This window comes from Scomber scombrus, chromosome 2 (genome assembly GCF_963691925.1).
Source record: "Scomber scombrus chromosome 2, fScoSco1.1, whole genome shotgun sequence".
In the NCBI taxonomy this organism is placed as follows: domain Eukaryota; kingdom Metazoa; phylum Chordata; class Actinopteri; order Scombriformes; family Scombridae; genus Scomber; species Scomber scombrus.
Window position 1 is genome coordinate 2,719,231 of NC_084971.1, and position 23,513 is coordinate 2,742,743.

The 23,513-nt window shown below is 39.4% G+C and overlaps 1 protein-coding gene across 2 annotated transcripts in view; it reads left to right on the forward strand.

Annotated features, from left to right (window-relative positions):
* The window catches only part of glra3 (glycine receptor, alpha 3), a 35,190-nt gene extending 11,926 nt beyond the window's left edge, over window positions 1-23,264 (forward strand). Inside the window, exons 3-8 of one of the 2 annotated variants that reach the window (XM_062441060.1) lie at window positions 3,286-3,509; window positions 4,454-4,536; window positions 13,010-13,147; window positions 13,577-13,791; window positions 18,536-18,703; window positions 23,001-23,264. In XM_062441060.1, the coding sequence (XP_062297044.1) occupies window positions 3,286-3,509; window positions 4,454-4,536; window positions 13,010-13,147; window positions 13,577-13,791; window positions 18,536-18,703; window positions 23,001-23,264 (1,092 nt within the window). The remainder of the gene's footprint in view (window positions 1-3,285; window positions 3,510-4,453; window positions 4,537-13,009; window positions 13,148-13,576; window positions 13,792-18,535; window positions 18,704-23,000) is intronic. The other variant, XM_062441061.1, reaches the window with a different exon arrangement.
* The last annotated feature ends 249 nt before the right edge of the window (window positions 23,265-23,513 follow it).

The following is a 23,513-nucleotide window of genomic DNA, read 5'->3' on the forward strand; positions in this document are numbered from 1 at the left end:
TGAAGTAAAACTTAAGTGATATTTAGTACGTACGTTATATTAAGTATTTAGTTAGTAATATTAAGTAGTAATATTCTTCTCTTTGATCTCCACTGACTCCTGAGAAAAATATGTGATTTGTTTATGTGCTAAATGCCTCACTTAACCTCAGCAGCTAGTAACAAGTGGTGCACAGTAGGTTTTTAGAGGTTTTGCTGATAACAGCTGTTGCATCTGGAAGCTGAATCGATGAGAACAGAGTTCGTGGGTCATAAAACTAAATCAATGAGCTACAAGAGGCTAAAAACACTGTGTAGAGCTGGAGGAGGGGGGGGGGGGACTCATTCTCAGTGGGGTTGTTGATGTGGATGACATCATTTACATTGTACACTGGTCATTTGATCCATTGATAATATATAAAAATATATATTAGTGTAGCTTTAATCTCCATAACCTGATATGGATAAATACATTCTAGGCTCAGCTTTAAGATAATGTATTTATATGTGTTTTTACTATTAGCCAACAATTCCACACTAATGATGCTAATAGACATTTTCTCAGCACAATAAGCCTCTTTGGCCCGTTTTGTTCATTGTGATCTGTACATACTATCGATGTCTGACAACCAGACATAAGTGAGAAGAGAGTAACTGGAATGTAGGCCTCTACCTGTCAACAAAGATCACATCTGTAGGTATGGAAATTCATCATAACCTCGGGGCAACAGTGAATCACTGTACAGTGAGTTGTATTTCCAGCTCTGATTAGGTTTCTGCATCACCGATCACTGAAACACTGATGAATCTGCTACATGATAATGACCTCACCACGACAACAGATCTACAATGGAGTTCCACTACCTATAGTGTAAGAGAATAAAGAGTACAGTAAATTCAGATTTGTTTATTCAGTTTGGTTAAGGTGTTTTTTAAATGGATTTTTGTTGCATCATGAGAGCAGAAAAAGACACAGCTCATTAAGCAGAGGTTGCATGTTTGGCTAATGTAGGCCAAAAGCATCGGCAATAGTTATAATTACCGTCACACCTAAATCAAACTTACTCATGTTTAATTTCATTACTCACATCTGTGTCCATCGTGCGGTGACTCTGAAAAGGCTCTGCTGGAGGTGTAGTGAAGTGGAAGGGTAGTGATGTCACTTCCAGTCAGTGAGCATAGTGAGCAGAGGCGCTCACTGCCTTTTATAGTGCATTCTGGGAATTTTTGTCGAGAGCTAAACTTCCAGCGCAGTGGATTGATAGTGGCATCAGGACACTCGGTTCATTATCTTCAGACCAGTTAGAGACGCCCTGTGTTAGCCCCAGATGCTTATGCTGCTTTTATTCACACGGACAATTGAAATCTTTTTCTTTCTTTTTTTTCAATGGTCTAAATTTATACTAAATCTTTTTCTGCTCCACAAAGAGGAACACTGAACCATGCATAATACCTTTCCTAAGTTATGCAAAGACACCCTCCCTCCCCCACCTAAGCCAGGCTTATCTCCTCTTATTTTTTGTTTTAAATTCCCACATAGATAAATAAAGGCGTCTATGCCAGACAAAAATCTTCGGTTTTTCGAGCAGGTTCGAGCAGCTGGTTGGACAGTGAGATGCCACTATATTTCTGAATGTGGTGTTGTGATCAAATGCATTAATATTCAATAGATAGAGGAGTTGGCAGGTCACTGTGGGAGGAAATAATGTGATGGCTTTTCTAGATTTGGACAAGGGATTAGGTTTTTTTTTGCCATCATTAAATCTTGGTTGGCCCTTAAATGTTTCACTTGAGATGGGGTGACACATCTGACACCTTAGATATGATAAGATACCATACCATACCATACTATACCATACTATACCATAGCATACCATACCATACCATACCATACTATACCATAGCATACCATACCATACCATACCATACTATACCATACTACCATAGCATACCATACCATACCATACCATACCATACTATACCATAGCATACCATACCATACCATACCATACCATACTATACCATACCATACCATACCATACTATACCATACTATACCATACTATACCATACTATACCATACCATAGCATACCATACTATACCATACCATAGCATACCATACTATACCATACTATACCATACCATAGCATACCATACTATACCATACCATAGCATACCATACTATACCATACCATAGCATACCATACTATACCATACCATAGCATACCATACCATACTCTACCATACCATAGCATACCATACCATGCTATACCATAGCATACCATACCATACTATACCATACCATACCATACCATACTATACCATACCATAGCATAGCATACCATACCATACCATACCATACCATACCATACCATAGCATAGCATAGCATACCATACCATACCATACCATACCATACCATAGCATAGCATACCATACCATACCATAGCATAGCATACCATACCATACCATACCATAGCATGCCATACGGTGTGATACCGTACGATACCATACCATACCATACCATATCATATACAATGCGGTACAATACAGTACGGTACGATATGATACGATACGATTCCAACAATCGTATATATACGATTGTTGGAATGATAACATCTGAGTCTGATATTATTATTGCACAGATTTAAAGTGAAAAAAATATATTGCACAGTTGTACCAAAAGTAATATTATACCTGAAATACTGATTTGGCACAGTGGTGTACTTTAGAACAAGCAGTTTGTCAGTTGTCCAGGTCAGGGGGTTTGTGTGGTTTACTGGGTTTACTGTAGCTTCACTCTGGAATAAATGATGGTTTGCATACACATTGGAAATAGGCAATGGCATGGGAGCATGACACACATGGACTCGTATACAAATATTGTTCAGCTGATGCACTAAAGGGCACTAAATAATTTGCACATCTCTGCACAGCTGACGTGAGAAGCATGGATGATCGGTTATGGGAATTCAGACTTTAGAAACTGCATGAAATGACAACTGTAGTTTTATTTAAGCTCATCCTGTGATAGGCTGTTTCTGGAAATTCTTCATCCTGTAGCACTAGGAACAAAATAAAGCACTATACATACAGTATGCTCCAAACATTTACTCAGACTAACAATGTCCTCTTCAGCTCTGCACATCACTGTCATGTAGATCTGTTTTATCCACTTTTGAACAGTTGTCACCGACATTCAGAGAATCTCAGATGATGCTTGGACTGAGCCGGTATTTACAACTTTCATTCAAGCCTTCCCATAAATCCCTGTGTCTGATGCATTCATGTTGTGTTTGGTCTCTGTAGGACTACCGTGTGAACATCTTCCTCCGTCAGCAGTGGAACGATCCCAGGCTCGCTTATTCCGAATACCCAGATGACTCTTTGGATCTGGACCCATCTATGTTGGACTCCATCTGGAAACCGGATCTGTTCTTCGCCAATGAGAAGGGAGCCCACTTTCACGAGGTCACGACAGACAACAAACTGCTCAGGATATTTAAGAATGGGAACGTTTTGTACTCTATAAGGTAAGTTTTGGGGAGAACGATGATGTCCAATTATAAGACGAGGTTGTTAAGTCACAAGACGGGTTGTCACATGACTTTGACCTATTCTAAAGTCTCCTTTTGAGCTTCTCTCAAATGTGACTGAAAGTATTTGGCCCTTTATGTACGAATCAAAGAGCAGTGCACAATATTCACACATGGCGATGCACTTTTTTATCATTTTCATAGCTAGAGGCGTACAGCGGACCTACAGTACAGTGCAGCTGAAAAGAAGTGGAAGGAGATGAGATTTGGAGGAATACATAATCTGTGCTGTGAATACCATCATCATTAGTTCTGTATGATGGAGCATTAGGATTTATCCTCATGGGGACACTGCTGAAGAATGAGGAGTGTATTTTGTGTTTTGTTCAAAAACAGCATTGTTTTGGCATTTTTATATTTAATTTTGTGATTTAATTCGTGTCTGATTTACAAATTAACAGTTAACAATAATGCAGAGTAGACAAATAATCCAAGACTAGACTTATTTGTAATTTAAGAATATCATTTATAGCATAGAATAAAATAGAATTTATGTTGCCAAAAATGCAAAAATGTAATGGGTTCAAACACATACACTTTTTACTTTCACAATTCTTTGGCTTTCAAAATAAAATGCCGGGAGTATTTCGGTATAGCTGTATGAGCTACTGCAGAGAGGCTGTGCTTCTATTTTGGAAATGTAACAATATCCCACCAAGTGCTGCATTAATATAAAATAAGCACAGATAAAAGCATTTCTTTTTATACTCTACATGTGTACAACATTTATGGCTGACTTTAAACCTTGTCACTGTCTTCAGCTGCACTTCACTCGTTCTCTCTCTCTCTCTCTCTCTCTCTCTCTCTCTCTCTCTCTCTCTCTCTCTCTCTCTCTCTCTCTCTCTCTCTCTCTCTCTCTCTCTCTCTCTCTTTGCTTTCAGACTAACATTAACACTGTCATGTCCCATGGATCTAAAAAACTTCCCTATGGATGTTCAGACATGTATCATGCAGTTGGAGAGCTGTAAGTACAATATAAACTCACACACTCATACATGCTGTTATGACATTCCTGTGCCAAATTCACATATTCATGTCTTTCCATATACGATATAGCCATGATGGACTGATACTATTTGCTTTACCACAGAACTGCAGCTAATTGAAGCTGTCTGCTATAGCTGGAAATGAGGGAATATGTTATCCTTATTTGTATAGGTTCAGCCACAGTAAATGCTGCAGGCCTTTATGATATTAAAATCTCTCATGTAAAGTGTGCATGTGTGAGAGTTTGCTGTGAGTTTAGCCTTTAAGGCAGTGTCTCCTCTCAGGCAACATAGCAGGAAGTCTGGAACTTAACACCGTCTTGAGACCAAAGTCTTGTTTTTTAAAAGTCTCTTCACTTCGCTTTTGTTCCTTAACTCATGAGCTTCATGGAGGATAGATAATGGATGAGCATAGTTTAAACTCCAGTAGTTAGGTCATTGGGTGCACAACTGCAAATGAAATGAACACACACACACACACATACACACACACACACACACACACACACACACAAAGCAGATCATTTGAATTCAAAATGAAAAGAACCTGTCAAGACTCCGCTACACCACATCAGCTTAGCTCCAGATGATAGAAACAGTCTCCAGCCTTTAACACCTGAACTAGGTTGTCTGTTTAACTTCGTGCTTCTGTCTTTCTCTCCATCACTATTGTCTCCTCCTCTTCTGGTTTATTATTCATCATATTTTTACCACTTTTACTGCTCATTGACATGTCATGAATAATTTTGAGGGGAGAAAAAAAAAAAATCTCATATCAGCATCCCACAAATCAACAATCGTCAAACACACATCACAGATTAATAAGTCAACGCCGCTCAGCCCTCCGTTCCTCCACCTCATTCCCCGCCTCCTCCTGCTCCAGTTTATTATTCATCATAATTGCGATGTCGCTCTCCTGTTCGTGCCGCATGTATATTCCATACCTCAGTGATGTGGCTTCTGGGTTCTATCTGTATACCCGCGGGGAATTTGACTGTGCACGGCACTGAATGTTTAGCATGCTGATTGGATTCATACAAGGAGCAAAACTGTGGAGAGAGGAAGTGGATACTGTAAGAATAAAATACTGTGATTCCCAGTGAACAACAAATATGTAGAAGGATCAGTGACTAATAAGTGTTGGCATGATGAGCAATTCAAAAATATGTTAACTCTAGTTTTAAAAGCAGCATCAGGTTTGTTAAAATGTACATTTAGTATATTTGTTGGTTTTATATCATTTGAAATGACATTTGGAGTATTTCTAGATTAAAAGCATTTTGTCCAGGCGGGGAGTTCTGGTCCTCTGAAATGATGCGAACACGGAAGTAACTTAAAACTGCATTCTATCAAAAGGCCACCAGGGGGCGACCATTTTGGTGTCAAAAGGACTTCCGTCTCTATACAAGTCAATGGAGAATTCACCAACTTCTCACTTGATTTATAACCTCAGTAAACGTTTTCAAAATGTGTTTATGGTCTCAATCGCTAGTTTAAAGCCTTCTTCAATGCAGTATGGTGTTCATTTGGGACATTTTGGCCTCACTGATTTTATATTTGACGATAAAGCAGGGTATGCATTGGGGCGTGGCTACGTCGTGATTGACAGGTTGATTGGTTCACAGGTTCAGGAGGGCGCCTCATGCTCCTCCTGATGCCCATATAAGTAGAATCCGTGGTTTTTTTTTACCCGGCATGCACCTGAAATTTTCAAGATGGCGCTGCTCAGATCCGAAACTCGCTTCCAAGCAGCAGTCCACAAACCCATGGGTGACGTCACGGATGTTACGTCCATTTTATATACAGTCTATGATTTTGTCAATATTGAGCAGGATATATCCTAAAAACAAACATTTTTTCTAAATAATTTGTGACAAATGATGAAAATGTGTTTGTTTTTTTAAATAGTGTTACCTTACAAAAGTGGATTACATTTATTTCACACTTTAGTTCACATTTATTTTCTTGTATATAATCAGATTTTTGTTGAAAAAGTACTGTTTACACCAATTGACACTGGGTTACATCACGTCATTGACCCATAAATATATATAAACAATATAATATAGAGAGCTTTCCATGTAATCCTTCTGTTTATTTTAATGTGTATGGGAGGCCAGACAAATCAAAAGCCTAACCAAACATGACACCATCTATCCAGCACAGCAACACTGATGACAAATGGTGCTGAGCTCCCCAAATCAGAACTGCACGCAACCCAACTCAGCAGCACACAGGTTGCAGTGTCAGAGTGGCACTGTCCATATTTCCATTCATTGACTATTTGTATTTTTTATATATATGTTTAATTTAGATTTGTATTAGTAGCCAGAAGTTTTACAATACAACCACAATGTTTTAATTCATGCCAGTGTTTACAGTTTTTTACATCACAGCACCAACGGTTGACTAAGGGATGGTAACACAGAGACAGGCAAAGAAAAAATAAACAAGTAAAAAATATTTTAAAAAATAAATAAATACTATTGTTCGTCCCGGTGTGGTTCTGACCTGAATTGGGTGGGTTTGCAGGTGGGTAAGGGTTAAAAGTATTTACTGACATACCGTTACACAAATGTGCCTTATTTGTCATTGTCAGTTACTGCTGTATGGCAATGTACTGGAAAACCTCAATAAAAAGAGTTGGGAAAAAGAAACAAAGAAATAAAAATGCCTACATGAACAAAACATAGTCCAGGTTTAAAACAATAACCATCAGATTCATCACTAATCATGTGTCTCTGAGTCTCTTTGTCCACTTGGATTACAAATAAAAAGGAGAAATAAAACAATAATTAGGGGGAATAATTGTATTGTGAACCAGAACAGCCAAACACAGGAGAATATAAAAGATCATATTTATTGATCAAAGGACATCATGTCCTTAATCGTGTTATTTATCTATTGTATTTCACCATTTTTGATATTTCTCTATTCTTCTAATCCTCACTCTTTTGGCTGACAGGTGAAGCACATTATTATTAGTAACCCAGGTGCTCCTTACTGACTCAGTGATCTTTCAAGTCAAATTTTTGGTTTATATTGGTTTTTATTTATTTATAGGAGAATATTCCTGAAATTCCTGATTTTCAATATCCTTTCCCATTAGTCAGATTTCGTAGGTATCAACATCTGGTAACGACCTTAACTATGTACAACACAGAACAAAACAACTGGGGCCGGTTAAAGTCAATCCACCTCGATCATATATTGAAAAATGTGTCTTGGTGTATTCTGAGAGATTAGTGATGAATGAAACTCGCAAAACTTTTCTTAATTGGAGCTGATATTCATCTACTGGCCTTCAGTAAGTTTGTTCCTCACATTTATCCAGCTGTTTCTCTGCTGTGGAACCAGGCGAACGGTAAGAGACAATGTTTAATTTTTTGTTATATTCGTAATATTGATGACATTGGTAATATTAATCTCCTGTATCTGTGACTGACAGTAAACCACAGTAGCTGTATTGTCTGTGATGTAGTCAGACATCAGATACATCAGATAAACAAAGACACATCTGTGCATGATGTAAGTCAGTAAATAAATCATAATGGAACTCAGTAATATTTGAAGTGTGAGTTACATAAATGACTTGTGTTGAAATTCCTCATCTGATCTGGAATCTTTCCAGACTGATACTGACACGAGACACAAGAGTTAGTTAGTTTGAACGTTTTTGGAATAAATGTGCACACTAAGGTATCAAGTTATTGTTCTTTTACATTAAAATGTGTTATTTTCATTTAATTTCTCTCATGCTTCCATTCTTAAACCCTTATCTTCTGTGTTCTGATAACAGCTGCAGGTTCAGTAAATCCAGATTTTCTTTACTTCTGCCATTCTCTGTCTGAAATCAGTCTAGTTATGAGACTTCAACTATGAGGCAGCATGTGGAGCAACAGCTGATTGACATGTTTGTGAATGTATTATTGTGTATGTATTATATCTGTGATTATATCTTTTGACAGACGGCAGGATGAAGAAGCTACAGCTGGAGCTACAGAAACAGCAGATACCTGCTCAGCCTCCTCATCATCACCTCTGACCCTCAGCAACCAACTCCACTCAGGCCTCTAATCCTGCGGGTCTGATGGCTGCAGTAATCTCACTGAGTTGTATAGATTTTCTTTACAGTCACCAGAGACCCAGTCTGATCTGAACTGAAAGGTCCTCACAGTGATTGGATTTGTCTAGAACTCTTAGATCTGGATCAATGAATCTGATGATGCTTGTCAAAGGTTAGGGTTAAATATTCACTTGTATTTACTACACAGCGCAATATTATTTAGTGTGTATAGTTTTAGATCAATTAAATGTTATGTATGATGTGATCAAATGTATTAAATGATAAGCTGAATAAATGTCTTGAATCTATCTGTTGTCTGCCTTGATTAGTGTGTGGATCACATTCAGTGATCTTTACACACACTGTATAATTATCAGAAATGACAAAGTTAAGAAAATATATGTACTGTATGACAGGAGGAGAACCAATCATGTTTATTAATGACTGTTCATGATAAATAATAATTAATAATGATCATCATTCATCTGAGGCAGGACACTGCTGAAGAGAATGTCAGTGTCATCTCAGTGAGGCTTTCCAGGTTAAAGAAAGGTTAAGTAAAATATATATAAATAAATAAAACAGTAATGTATTTAAATGGTAAATCTCATTGTTAATATTATTCATTTTACAGAACAGAATTTTTACAGTGTGTTTGAAACATTTCATTTGTCATTTGGACAATTTGTCTTTAATTTCTCTCTATGGTTTCTGTAATGAAATGATATTTAAACAGAACACAGTGCTCATTATAAATTCAAATAAATCAATTGGAGTAAATATTTACATATTGTGAGGCGCCTGTGGCTCAAGAGGTAGAGCGGCCGTCCACCAATCGGATCAGTGGTTCGATTCCCGGCTCCTCCAGTCCACATATCGATGTGTCCTTGGTCAAAATACTTAACCCCAAATTGCTCCTGTTGCTATGCCAACGGTGTGTGAATGTGTATGAATGGTTAGTCTCCCTCCTGATGAGCAGGTTGGAACCCTGTGTGGTAGCTCCTGTCATCAGTGTATGAATGTGTGTGAATGGATAAATGTGACATGTAGTGTAAAAGTGCTTTGAGTGGTCAAAAAGACTATGTTGGTTGATGGTAGCTGTAGAGAATCAGACTTTCTAGACCAGATTCGATCCTGTGCTCACATAAGAAGACAGGGTGAGGTTACTTCCAGTTACTCCCTCATTGTTACGAAATGTTCCACATTTAGGGGTCAAGCATGGGCACAGTAAGGGCCACGCTATCATCTCCCTCCTCGTCGTTCTCCTTGAGACGGTAAAGGCAGCTGTCTGTGGTGTTTTAGGGAAAGCAGGAGACACTTTGATAAACGGTGGCGCGGCATTGCTGTGGCAACCAAGATCAGAGGATATGACTGTCATATGGGTAACTGTGTTTCCTTGTTTGTAGAATAACGAACCAATAGGGAAATTCCTTTACTGTAGCTGCATTGAGTATGAGCATTTATAAGCATAGAGTATTCATGGTACTATGTGTGCATGCTTAAAGACTATCCACAGAGGACAGGTTCCTCAGAATCATGGTGGCATCATACATAAGTAGGTGTATTGATCATACTTTGAGTTTCAATCCATCTGAACGGTACCAGAACCTGATTGGATAGTGCAGCAGTATATATGGACAGAACTTGATCTCTATTGTTTAACTGGACAGCACAGGGCAGCTAACCCTAACCCTAACCCTAACCCTAACAGTAACACTGTCCAGGCTTTTGAATTGTACACTCCACTATCATTCACCCCTTGACTTCCCCCTTTATATGGAAACAATATTTAAGCAGACGCATGTATCTTTTTAAAGTAACTCAATGCCGTGTTTAATAATGTCGATAGGACTATGATGACTAATTCGTCCTTTGTCCAATCAGGAGCGCAGCCTGGCTCCAGGGGACAAGAGAACACTTGGACAGATTATCCGTCTTCATGGTAGTTTTTATTCTGCTCCAGCCCACTAGCCAGAGGCATTACCATACATAGATCAACTCCCTTTAATAATGTTTATATCTAAGAGATTATTTTCATTGCTCTGCTGCTCTGATGTAATGCAGCAGAGAACACAGGAGACATAAAGACACGCACATACATACATACAAAGAGAGAGAGAGAGAGGATGATGCATATTTGATCCAGCTCCATCTCTAATTTCATTTCACATTACCCATTACACAAAGATTTTGGTCTAAATCACGTGTGGATTTATTGTCCGAACAGGTTTTATTTTTAATGTGGCTTTCATGCAACGATGATGATGCTCTGATTCGTGCTTGTGTTCTAATGGATTAGTGATAAAGACAGGTGATGGGATTTACAGATTGTCCCCTGTTCAGGTTATTTAATTGGATTATGATATGATATGATGATTTCTGTTTGTTTGTTTGTTTGTTTGTTTGTTTGTTTGTTTGAATCAGTTTTTGAGTTGAAATGCTGTCGGTGTGACCAGCAGAGGTTGTAAAGCGCTGTGAGTTGACAGGCGGAGACATTGTTACCACCAGCAGCCAGAGTCAAGCAGCTTGTGTGGAAGGCTGAAGGCATGGTCTTCTTTTTTCTCTCTCTCTCTCTGTTTTTTTCTACATTTACACATACATTTTTCACACACTTTTAGCTGGAGCTTAAGAGGCAAGATGAACTAAATCTTTTGTGTATGGCTGTAGGCTTGTACCAGTAAGTACCAGCTGGTTTCTGCTTTTATCAAAACGCCCTACAGTGCACTAGCTGCATGCATTTTGATGTTGCTTTCACTTAGTGTTGTGGCTCAGTCGTTTCTTTTCCTTACTCTTACCTATTTTTAATCTTCACCGAGCGTGGTCATCGTGGTCTGGAAGGTGGAACGTAAGCATTTAGCCGATTACGACGATATGAGCGTGAGAGATAACATGTGACCCAGTATCAGTTTGCAGTGTGTGGAGAAACGGCTTGAATTGAAATATTTTTGCATATTTGTGTAAAAATGGACCCAATCCTCACCTTTTTCATGATCAAATGGTTTGTCTGGTTTCAGTAGAAACTGTATGTACTGTCTGTATTCTACCTATATTATGATTTTTCAATCAGAGACAAGTGAATGAAGCAAATAAAGTCGTTCTTATACAGATTATATTGATGATCAGGTGTTGTCAAAATACTTATTGGACTCTACATGGAGATTTAGAATCGACGTCAGTCCTGAGCAGCAGTAATGACTGATGACTTGTGCTGAGACTGATCAGGTTGATGAGGTTGATGGAGTGATGCACTGATGAACAGTGTTGGGGAACGATACTTTTAAAAGCAACTTATTACATTACAAAGTTACTGCCATTCATTTATTTTCTCCCATATATTCAAAATAAAGTGAATATTTCCACAAAGTGAATGCTCTCTCTTCTACCATCTCCAAGTACTCTAACACATTACTTAGTAACACGTTACCCCCAACACTGCTGATGAATCTGTGAAGACTGGGTGGTGACGGGGAGGTGGTGGGTCCAAGAAAGTACTGAATTGAAAACTAGTTATCTAAAATCAGGGGCACCACCAGGGATTTTGGGCCCCATTAAAGGATATCACATTGGGCCCCACAACACACACACATAGGCAACGCCAACCATGCCTATGTTTAATGAAATATTCTATTCATGTTTATTAATGATGATATGTTAGAATAAAAAATCAACTAATGTTCTAAACATTTTTAGGGCCCCTGTCAGTCACACGCCCTTAGAATTATGGCACCCCTGTCTAAAATAAGGATAAACCACCACACAGACAAAATGAAAAACAATTGAAGAAAATACACCCAGTAAACGCCACCAGTTATCTTAGCAACAACAGTCACTTGTCACTAGTTTTGCAACCCACACAGCTCATAGCTGCCCTTTTAACTGCCAGCCTTAATCAGCAAGAGTCAGTGTGCTCAGCCACACACATCAACATATAGATCGAGAAAACATGAAACAGGTGAAAAGGGAAAACACAACCCACTCCACCCATTACACTGGACTAATGGAAAAATAGAAATGGTTCCTAATTCTCCCAATTCTATTTTTCTATTTTTTATCTTTTATGTAACATTTTTCATATTATAATTTTCTAGGGTTGAGGGAAGTTGCTTCTTTTATTCAAGGATCTAGAAATGCAAAAATATTCACAGAGTCATAAACACAGGAATGTGGAGGCCAGCACACATTTCCTACCCTCAATAAATACAGGCACAGGGAATTGATTTCTTATAAAATGAATAAAATAATAAATAACATTTACAAAAACACTGACAAACAATCAAAATGATAAAATATTGCAAAATAATTTTCAGCCATATAAGCTTGATGAAGTAAAAATGATGATTACTGCTGATGTCTTCTATTCCTGCGTAACGCTTTTTTTCTTGCAGTCGGCTACACCATGAACGACCTGATCTTTGAGTGGCAGGAGAACGGACCGGTCCAAGTGGCCGAAGGCTTGACCCTCCCGCAGTTCCTCCTCAAAGATGAGAGAGACCTCAGATACTGCACCAAGCACTACAACACAGGTAAAACACATATTCACACACACACACATATACACACAATGCCGTAAGCATTTACAACACAGGCAACATGCACACGGGGGTAAAACGGGTGCCACATTTCATCAAGCGTGTTTGTGCTGCGAGAGGAAGAAAAAGAAAACAGGCTGACATCCGGAGTGAGATTGTCTTTTCATTAAATGGGATTTAACCAGAGGCGGTTCAAAAACATGGATGAGGTGTCTGTGACCTCAGCCGTCTTTGAGGGTGAGGACATGCAGGATTGAGAGGATGCTCAGAGAAGCGGACAGAGATTATGGATATTTATAGATTCAGACCCCAAAATCTGTAGCTACAGCTATGCAAAGTGAGAAAATACCCAGAAAATCAAAATTTGAGACATTCAACAGTGTATTGTAACTGTTCCTATGCTGTATCTTTGCCACGTTGCAGGTAAATTCACTTGCATTGAGGTACGGTTCCACTTGGAGCGTCAGATGGGCTACTACCTGATCCAGATGTACATCCCCTCTCTTCTCATCGTCATTCTCTCCTGGGTCTCCTTCTGGATCAACATGGACGCCGCCCCAGCCAGAGTGGCGCTGGGCATCACCACCGTCCTCACAATGACAACGCAGAGCTCGGGCTCCAGGACTTCACTGCCTAAGGTGTGTGTTTGTGTATTTTCATTATTCATCTGTGTCCGTGTGCCTTCAGATGCCTTCCTCACCTTCCTCTCACAGTCCAAACACATTCCAGGTTACAGTAGGTGGATAGGAGACTCTAAATAACCCCATAGGTGTGGATCTTGAGTGTGAATGATTGTCTGTCTGTATTTGTCAGCGTTGTGATAGTCTGGCAACCTGTCCAGGATTTACCCTGCCTTTCACCTCATGTGTGTTCTAGCCTGCACAGGATAAGCCAGCATACTAGATATTGGTTGGTTGGATAGATCAAATCTACTCAGCACTGTGACCCTGATGATATGCATGAGCTGATTAAAGAGTGTTAGTGTTAACCTGGCTATTTCTAAACATTACTTTGCACAAAGGCATCGGTTTGAAACAGTGGCAAGAGAAGTCAGTCTTGTAGGCCAACCATTAAGTTGGACATTGCCAGATTTCACACAGGATAACAGTATTAAAGCAAAAATAATTCTTCACAAATATCCTGCTTAGCTTGTTGTTGCTGGAATTGAGCTGTACTTGAGTCTTATGCTAAAACAGTGTGAGGCAGAGACATTAAACCAACACACTGTGTACAGAGTTAGAAGGAGGAAATGACAGTAGTGATGAACTTTCAAACAGTCACAGTGAAAGTCAAACCATAAGAACAAAAGCAGAAGTAGCTCCTAGAATGACACAGATAATGGAGTTGAAGTGCATTTTAGTGAGGTACTGCACAGAACCCTTAACCGCCTCAAACTGAGGCTGTTTTTGTTTGTTTTTTGCACATTTTATAGCAGGTTTATGGCATTGTGATCACAGTGAAAGCCTGCACAAATTTCAATATCTTCAAAGTGGATTCCAAGGAAGCAAACGTGACAGCATCAAGCCAAATAAATTGTTATTCTTGTGGTTTTTTCTCATTCTATTTGAACTGATGTATGTGTCAGTGACAAATAAGGGTTGACAAGATGAGCAATTAAAAAATATCTTTAAAAAATCATTTTAAAAGCAGCATCGGGTTTGTTAAAATGTACATTTAGGATTTTTTGTTGTTTTTTTGTCATTTGAAATGACATTTGTACCATTTTTTACCAAAAGTAAGACTGAATGCTCCTGAAAATGTCAAATGGTGTAACCACAAAAGAATGATACATATTACATATTTTATCACCTACAGTGTATTTAAGTGGACTTATACTAATAATTACTTCATTTAAAGAACATTTAAATGTTTCCTGATCTCCATGATTCCCCAGATGAAATGTAATATTAAGAACAATTGTATTCCATTACCTTTATTTAATATAAAAGTTATAATGTAAGATCATGCCAAACTAGTTGATATGGTGTTTTATTGAGAATTTACTGTTTTTAAGCAAGTTGAATTATTTGGTACAAAGTTTTTATGGTTACACCACTTAGACATTTTTGCCATAATCCTCTAATATATTCTCTCTAAATGGATTAAATTAATTTTATGCTGGGTCCACAAAAAAAGAATGTGTGCAAGTTATTCATACGTTTATTTTCAAATGTGAACCACTTGACCATTTGACTAAACCACATGGACAAAAAAAAAAACGTCAGTAACCTGTATATTCTTACATGTGATTGGGGAGGCTAGTTTAGAGAGATTAGGTTTGGAACTTTGCGTCTGGAACTGTAATGGTTTAGCTGCTGTTGTATTGATTGTCTATTGTCATTGCTGTTTTGTGTACTGTGCTTGTGTCTATCTACCTACCCTAGTATCTAGTGTTTGTTGTCCTTGTATCTGACTATCACAGGGACTGTAGATGGAAACTAGCCTAAAATACCATCATTTATAATGTTCTACACATGTTAATGTCCACAAGCTTTCAGCATACGGGAAATATTTGAATATGAATGTAACAACGGAACAAGAACCCAGTTGATGGGACATTATCAGCCTTAGGAATGACTAAAATACATAGATAGTGTGATACCAAACAGTTCATTGTTGTAGACTGTGTTGCTCCTGTTGTTTAGAGAGAATGTAATTGGAGATTTTGCCACTAGTGTTCCCATTATGCTTTGAGTGAGGTAAGCAGTGTGTATCCAGGGAATCTGTTAGCTGCGGGCTACACCTGAGGCCTGTACCACAAAGCAAGATTATTAGGTTAGCCAGCTAAGTTTAACTGAGGTTTTCCAGTATCACGAAGCTGGCTCACTTTAATTTGGATAAATCCCCATGGTAACTTATGCTGAGCAGCTGTCAACTTCTGAGGTCAAGCTTGGGCCAACCACTGACCAATCAGACCACTGGGAGAGGGGGGTCATCATCCCTACAGGATCCCGACATGGACAAAAGTCCTGAGATTACAGTAAAGTGACAAGTAAAAGAGAAATATATACTTTACAGGTTTATTGTTCCAGACTTTCTATTTCCACTCTGGTTTTAAAACAGAGCTTCTAACAAACAGAGAGATCATTTACGATGATCACATCACAATGATTTCATCCCCTGAGTGACAGCTGACATGTGGATGATTTTACACTCTGACTCCATCACTGCAGCTCAGAATAACATGAGACAACTGTGTGATGATAATTGGAAATAAAAACCAAAGATGGTCTTTTATTAGAGAAATATCCCACATACTGTTTAATTGGCTCTCATCATTATAAATGTAACATTTGGGTGAGACAGACTTCATCAGTCATTAACTACTTTTTAAAAAATGTTTTAAGTGCATGACATATTCAAATGGTTTGTTCATCATCCAACTAAATAGCAAAAAATACTCTACAGTTAAGTCATATACAATATTTCCTACATGTAATTTAAGCTTTAGCCTACTTATAATATATGTGAATCATATATATGTCTAATGTTTCTACATCTTCTTATCATGTTGTATGATCAGAGGCTGCCGTTAACATTATACTTTCTAATTTTTTTGTCCCTTCATTCATGGTTCTGATGATGTCGCTCATAATTAACAACCCTACGTCTTTCATAACAGGAAAACCCCCGAGCTGACTGAGCTAGTTAATGACCAGCTTCATGATACTGGTTATCCAGGACGCCCAGTGTTAGACTAAGTGAAGTCAGCTCACCCAAAGAGAGACAGACTAAGCTGAACCTTCTGCATGATACCGGCCTCTAAGACCCATTTTTGTTTGTTTGTCTTTTATTGTTTTTACGTTTCGGTGAATCTGCAGCAGAGAAATCCCAGCTGTGTAAGCTGTACTGTAACCATGGCTGCACAGACAGATTGTGTCCATATGGTTAGAGGAGTTAAACTCCCAGGTCTTTAGTACGTCACATATACATACATTTGCATATTTAGGTGGGCATACTTTATATACCCTTACAGTACATAGGTAAGTGACTAAAGAGGAGGTGGACAAGGAGAGTGCATGTGTGGGTGAGTGTGTGTGCACATGAGGCAGAATAGTTGATGTATTCTCTATCGCTCGACCTGAATTGCCTCTTTTTTATCCCTCTTTATTGGCGGATGTTTTGCATGGGCAAGCACAAGTATGTGTTGATTACACACATCATGCTTCTGCTAGAGCGTGTGTGAGAAGGAGCCCCTTAGTCTTGTTCTGGTATCTTGTATGCATGAGAAAAAATCAGACAAGGAGCACTTTGTTACATAACCCTTATTAGCACACCCATCTCTCTCACACATACTGTACACATACACCTCAACAACATGGCTCAGCCTGTGTGTGTGATTTTAGAGGTAAGGAGGTTTCTCATGTTCCCAGTGCTCAACAGAACTTTGCACTCCAGTATGCTACACATGTCTGAATAAGTCATTATTTCATAAAGAAATGAGGTTACATCATTTTGACACCACAGGCATCAGCGGCACAGCCACAGGGATGTGTGTAGGGCAGCAGCTGCAACCCTACAATAATGTCTGTAATAATTGTAGGATTATCTAAATGCAGGATCTATGATGTCACCAGTGTTGCATATAGTGCTGCGCACTTATACTAATGTGATGAAGTTACTGATGTGAAGGCGGAGTAACACAAGGAGGTTCTTCGTCCGTTTTAACAGTGCATGTAACACAGAATACAAGTGTCTTCCATGAATGTTGAGCTCATGTAATTACATTCAAGTCTCTGGATATTCATCTGATATACTCTGTCCTCCAGTCATATGAAACTATAACAACCAGTAGCTTTCTGAATGGATATGAATTGTGTTTACTGCTCAGTGCTAACTTTGCCATCGACTGCCTCTATTAAATGAATGGAATATCAACAAAGTCATTATGATTCATCCAATAATGACCATGCCAGTTTCATCCAGCATTAGTCGAGAATGTTATATTTGTGGACCAAACAGGTGGAGCAGCAGACCAGTTACTACTTACTAACTAACATTACCTTTCTTAAAGCTAGTGCAGCTAAATGCTAGTTCACCAGTGATCGATCAGCAGTGCCTATACAGAAAATGCATATGAACACAAAGTCATCTTTAAACAAAGTGTCATTCACAGTGCAGGAGCATCTATATCAAGTTTACAAGAGGCCCCTTATGGGTGAGGGTCTGCAGATCCACACTTAATACCATGGCCGCATCTACCATATGGGCAATCTGGTGGGCCTGTGAGCAGAAAGGGGTCCTCCATGATGGGGAAAAACATGTGCATTTTAGTTTTTGTCAGGGCTCTTCAGAAATACGACCCATTCTCCCCCCCTGGGTTTACTAATGCAGCCTTGCTTAATATAATAAATGACATGTGTGTGTTTGTGCTGTATACAGGTCTCTTATGTCAAGGCCATAGACATCTGGATGGCGGTGTGTCTGCTCTTCGTCTTCTCCGCGCTGTTGGAGTACGCTGCAGTGAACTTTGTATCGAGGCAACATAAAGAGCTGCTGCGATTCAGACGGCATCACAAGAGCAAGAGCAAGGTACACCAAGATGTTACAGTCCAATGAACAACATCTTTAACACAACTCAGTGTTCAATGCAAGCATAAAGAATCTATCTATGCATCCATACCCCTATACATACTATCTATACCTGCACACAGGCATATACATACACAGGGTGAGTTTGTAAAAATGCTCTCTGGTTTGAGGCTGCCATCTAGTGGTGAACTTTTGCTATTGCAATTTTCCACTCAAGAATAGCATGAGTCAGTTAGTAATGTTGAAAACTACACCATTCCTGATGTGTGGCTGTAGATATGAACTGTCAATGTTCCTGACTATGCATGTTTGAGTTCTCCAAAAGCACCACATGTCATTGACAGTATCAATGCATGATACAGCATGGCTGTAACTGCATCTATGTGCTTTCATGATTCTTTTCACTCGTATGTTATTTCTCAGACAGAAGGTCATCCTAAACAGAGGATGAGCCTGTCGTCAGTGCATGATCAGGATCTCTGTGGGTTGGGAATGGATCAACTCAACATTCAGTCAACTCATATACACAAAAAGAAAAGAAATAGAGTCAAATATCACAGATACAAATGAAAATACTGGTTGATGCCTAATTTTACAATGTTCTTCCAAATGGCCAAACTTGCCATCATGGCCGTAGCTACCATTGAGGACACCGAGGTCATGTCCTCTGTATTTTTGTCTTGAGGTTTCGTTTCATTGGGAAGTGAAAATAGCCGACGAGACAATTATCCTTGCATCAACGGACCGTCACGTGACGTACTTGCAGATACCGCTGCCATGTCAAAACAAAAGTAGTCGGCTATAGCCAGCGGCGGAGTGAGGCCTTGAAATCCACCCAGAATTTGTTCACTGGCCCCGGCCCCGGTGTTATGTCCCAACTGGCTTCTGTCAGCAGATTCGTCACAAATGTACAAATATACACAGCATATTACTGGAGATGTTTAATTCTAATATATATATACCTAATATATAAGTTGTAGTCTTCTTTTTGACCTCGGTATTTGAAAAATCCTGGCTACGGCCTTACTTGCTATGTACCTGTAGTGATTTAACTTCAATTCATAAAGACAGGTTGATACGCTCTATAACATAACTCTATCTATAACTATCAGCCCTTCATATACCTCCTGAATGTATATTGAGGATAATAATCATAAAGTGGGATGAAAGAACTACAATATATTGTATCTCGTCCAGACCCCAAAGATCCCATGATAAGGTCTTCTTATCTGGTCAGGAATCAGGTCCTGTAGGATTCACCACTTGTTTGTATATTGTATGCGAGTATGCTTGTATATGTTTGGCAGGGAAGATGAGGTCATATGTCGAGCCCACATGTACAGGTTTAGACATGATAAACCCTAGAAAAATGAAGAAATGCACAGGCATGCTGATGTAAAGTAGGTTTCAGTATATATGGATTCATAGTGGAACACAATGGATTATAATAACTGGGGTGCAAAAACAAGCACATGAAAGGCTTTTATTATTTTATTAGGTTTTTATTTGATAGTTGTTCTATATAAAGGTAGATGAGTTGTTTAGAATTACACCCACTCAATAAAAATGGCTTCGACAGCATCTTTATTAACATTTTCACTAACAAGATCACACCAATGTAGATATGAGTTTAAAATGTATTGCAAAGAAGGGTTAGTCGTGGAGGGATGAGGGTTGAGGGTCGAAGGGTTATAGATGAAGGGATGAAAGATGAAGGGTAAGGGGAGGGGGGATGAAGGGTGGGGGTGCAGGCCCAGCCAGCATGTCCATGTGGGCCCCATAAGGGTTAAATTTGGGCTGCAAGGGGGTTTGTCTGCTGTTTTCATGGTGGTCCCACCTGTGTTTGCCCATATGGGCTTCAAGTGGGTTCTGATTGGATTTCACGTGGGGCCCAACTGGGTGAGACCCATATAGGCCCCATATGTTTGCCCATATGCGGTCTAAGTGTGATCAGAATGGACCTTAAATCTGGCCCATTTAGATGACCCACATGGGCTTCACATGTGGGGTCCATTTGGGACTCTCAAAATGTTCCCAGTTCAAGCCCATGCACTCAGTACCCACGTAGCATTTAACCCATGTGGGGCCCACATGGACATGTTGGCTGAGGAGTAAGGGATGAAGGAATGAGGTCAGAATCAGGGTGCCAGTTGATGAAGGCGTGGGATGTTGTACCGGTCTTGTGGTGGGTATAGTGAGGGAACCAGGGTGGGGTGAGACTCTGGGTGGGGGAGCCGTCTCTTCTTCTGTCCTGGATGGAGCCCCCATTGTTCCTGGTGTCAAACGAAAGAGAGAGAATGTTAGAAAGGGTGGGATGTGAGAACTGAGACAAAGGGGAGAGGAGCAGATAAGGTGTGAGGTTTGAGGCATGGTCTTTGTTCCTGAACTTAGTAATACAACCTCATTACTCCATCAGTTGACTGAATGAATGAGTGTCCCGTCCCTGTTTTTGGATGCTATTTGTTTTTTTTTTTCCTTCATTTTGCTTCCTGTCTGTTGATTATTGGCGTGCATGCTGTCGACTGATAGAACAGTGGAGGTGCAGTTGATCCAGTGGAGCTAGCTGATTCCCTCCATCGTGTTAACATTGTCAACGGCCTCAAACCATCATCAGACCCTCTCTATGGATCTATGACCAACTTCTACACCAGCAACCACAGGGTAACAAGCACCATACATTCAGTGTGTGTGTGTGTGTATGTGCATGTTTGCATGTTTGCATCTTTGCATGTGCATGTTTCACTTGCATGATCCGACCAGCGTGTTGTAAAGTCTTCAACATCGGTGTGGTTGTTAATAAGGTGGTTAAGAGGAGAGGTAAATGTGGACACTTGGTAGGATAATAAAAGTCAAATTTAATTACAACAACAACAATTATATTTATGTAGCAGTTCTCAACATAGAGTTCTAAAGGTCAATACAAAGTGCATCTCATTAAACTATATTATACTAAATCAAAATAGAGCCTGTTTGCTAAAGGAGCATGTAGGTCAAAGTACAATAGCAGCAAAACATTAGTGTACTTTGGACACACATGCAACACTTCCAACTAACAGACTAACAGACCGGCATGGATGCTAACTTGCTCCCCAGCATTGTGAAACAGAAGTATGACACACATATATGACTCTTGTTTTTTTACTGACATGATGGGGAACTTACAAAAGCCTCTTTCAGTAAATCAGTTGTTTTATTGGCCACAAAATAAAGCTTTCACAAACAAATTTCACAGTGTTTGAATAACTATAGTTACGTCATTAGAGTTGATCAAAGTTGTAGATAGTTTTATTAAATGATACAGGTAATTGTTGTAAGCCCGGTTTAAAGCATTGAACGGGTTCACGGGCAGAGTTACATAGAGAAAAGAATGCACTCTAAACTGTAATGATCAATTATGGGTACAAACAGCCACCTTTTCCAATTTTATACACATATAGTCCTAAACAAAGACCGACCAGATATAAAGAATGGGACAGATGTGTGATATAATGCTGATTTTCCAGTAATAATAGAATTTAAAACCATCAATTTCAATGGAACCTTGTTTCAATGAACCAAACGTCAGTGGTAATGTGGTGTGTGCGTGTGTGTGTGTGTGTGTGTGTGTGTGTGTGTGTGTGTGTGTGTGTGTGTGTGTGTGTGTGTGTGTGTGTGTGTGTGTGTGTGTGTGTGTGTGTGTGTGAGAGAGAGAGAGAGAGAGAGAGAGAGAGAGAGAGAGAGAGGGTTTGAATGCTTTTTTTTGTTTTGTTATATTTGTGAAAGAGGTGCGTTCAAGTTCAAACAGTGTTAAGTTACTCTGCAATTTTTCGAGGCCTGAAGCCTTTGTTTCACAACAAAAGCATAACTTTGACATAAATATATAGAGAATACAAACATTATAACAGACATATTATTGTTAATTTTTGTCCCTTTAACAATTTTCTCGTCCCTCTTATTTATCTTTTATCCTATAATTTAAATATACAGGCTGTAAAAGCCTCTAAAGCTATACTGACGCATAAACATACATGCATAGCCTTAAGGGATCACACGTATCTATATGACATATAGCATATCAAATTCCTAAAGAAAAAAAGGCTGATGTTGTAGTTGTGTCTAAACAAAAACAGAACATCTATTTAACCCTTGTTCAGTGCCTTGCCCATGGGCACATCAGAAACACATGCGGCGAGTAAAGTAAATCTGATCCGTGCCCCCCTCCTCCTCCTCCTCCTCCTCATCCTCATCCTCCCCATCTCTCCAACAGGAAGGGGAAGCGCAGGAGAGCAGGCCGACCTCCACAGCTGCTGTAACCTCCACTCCCAGCAACAGCAAGGACTCAAAGGCCAGCATCAACAATACTGTCACTGTGCTGAACACCACGGGAGGCACAGCAAACACTACCCAGAACCCCCCCGGAGGAGCGCCCAAAAGCGGAGGGGGTAAAAGCACGGAAGAGATGAGGAAGTTATTTATCGACCGAGCCAAAAAGATTGACACTGTGTCGAGAGCCGGCTTCCCCCTGGCCTTCCTCTTCTTCAACATATTCTACTGGGTTCTTTATAAGATACTTCGACATGAAGATTTTCATAAGCAGTAGAGAAAGAAAGAGATTAGATGATTCATGTACAGTATGTGCTCACACACACACACACACACACACGTCCTTGTACTGCTGTTTATGTGAGGACACGTCATTGACTGTTTATTTTCCGGTCCCAATAATTCCCAACCCTGAGTATCATTCAGGATGACCTCACTTTGCAAAAATGTCTCGATTCTGAAGACGAAAAGCTTACTCACCAAAACATATGTACAGGAAAACACAATCACACACACACACATGTAT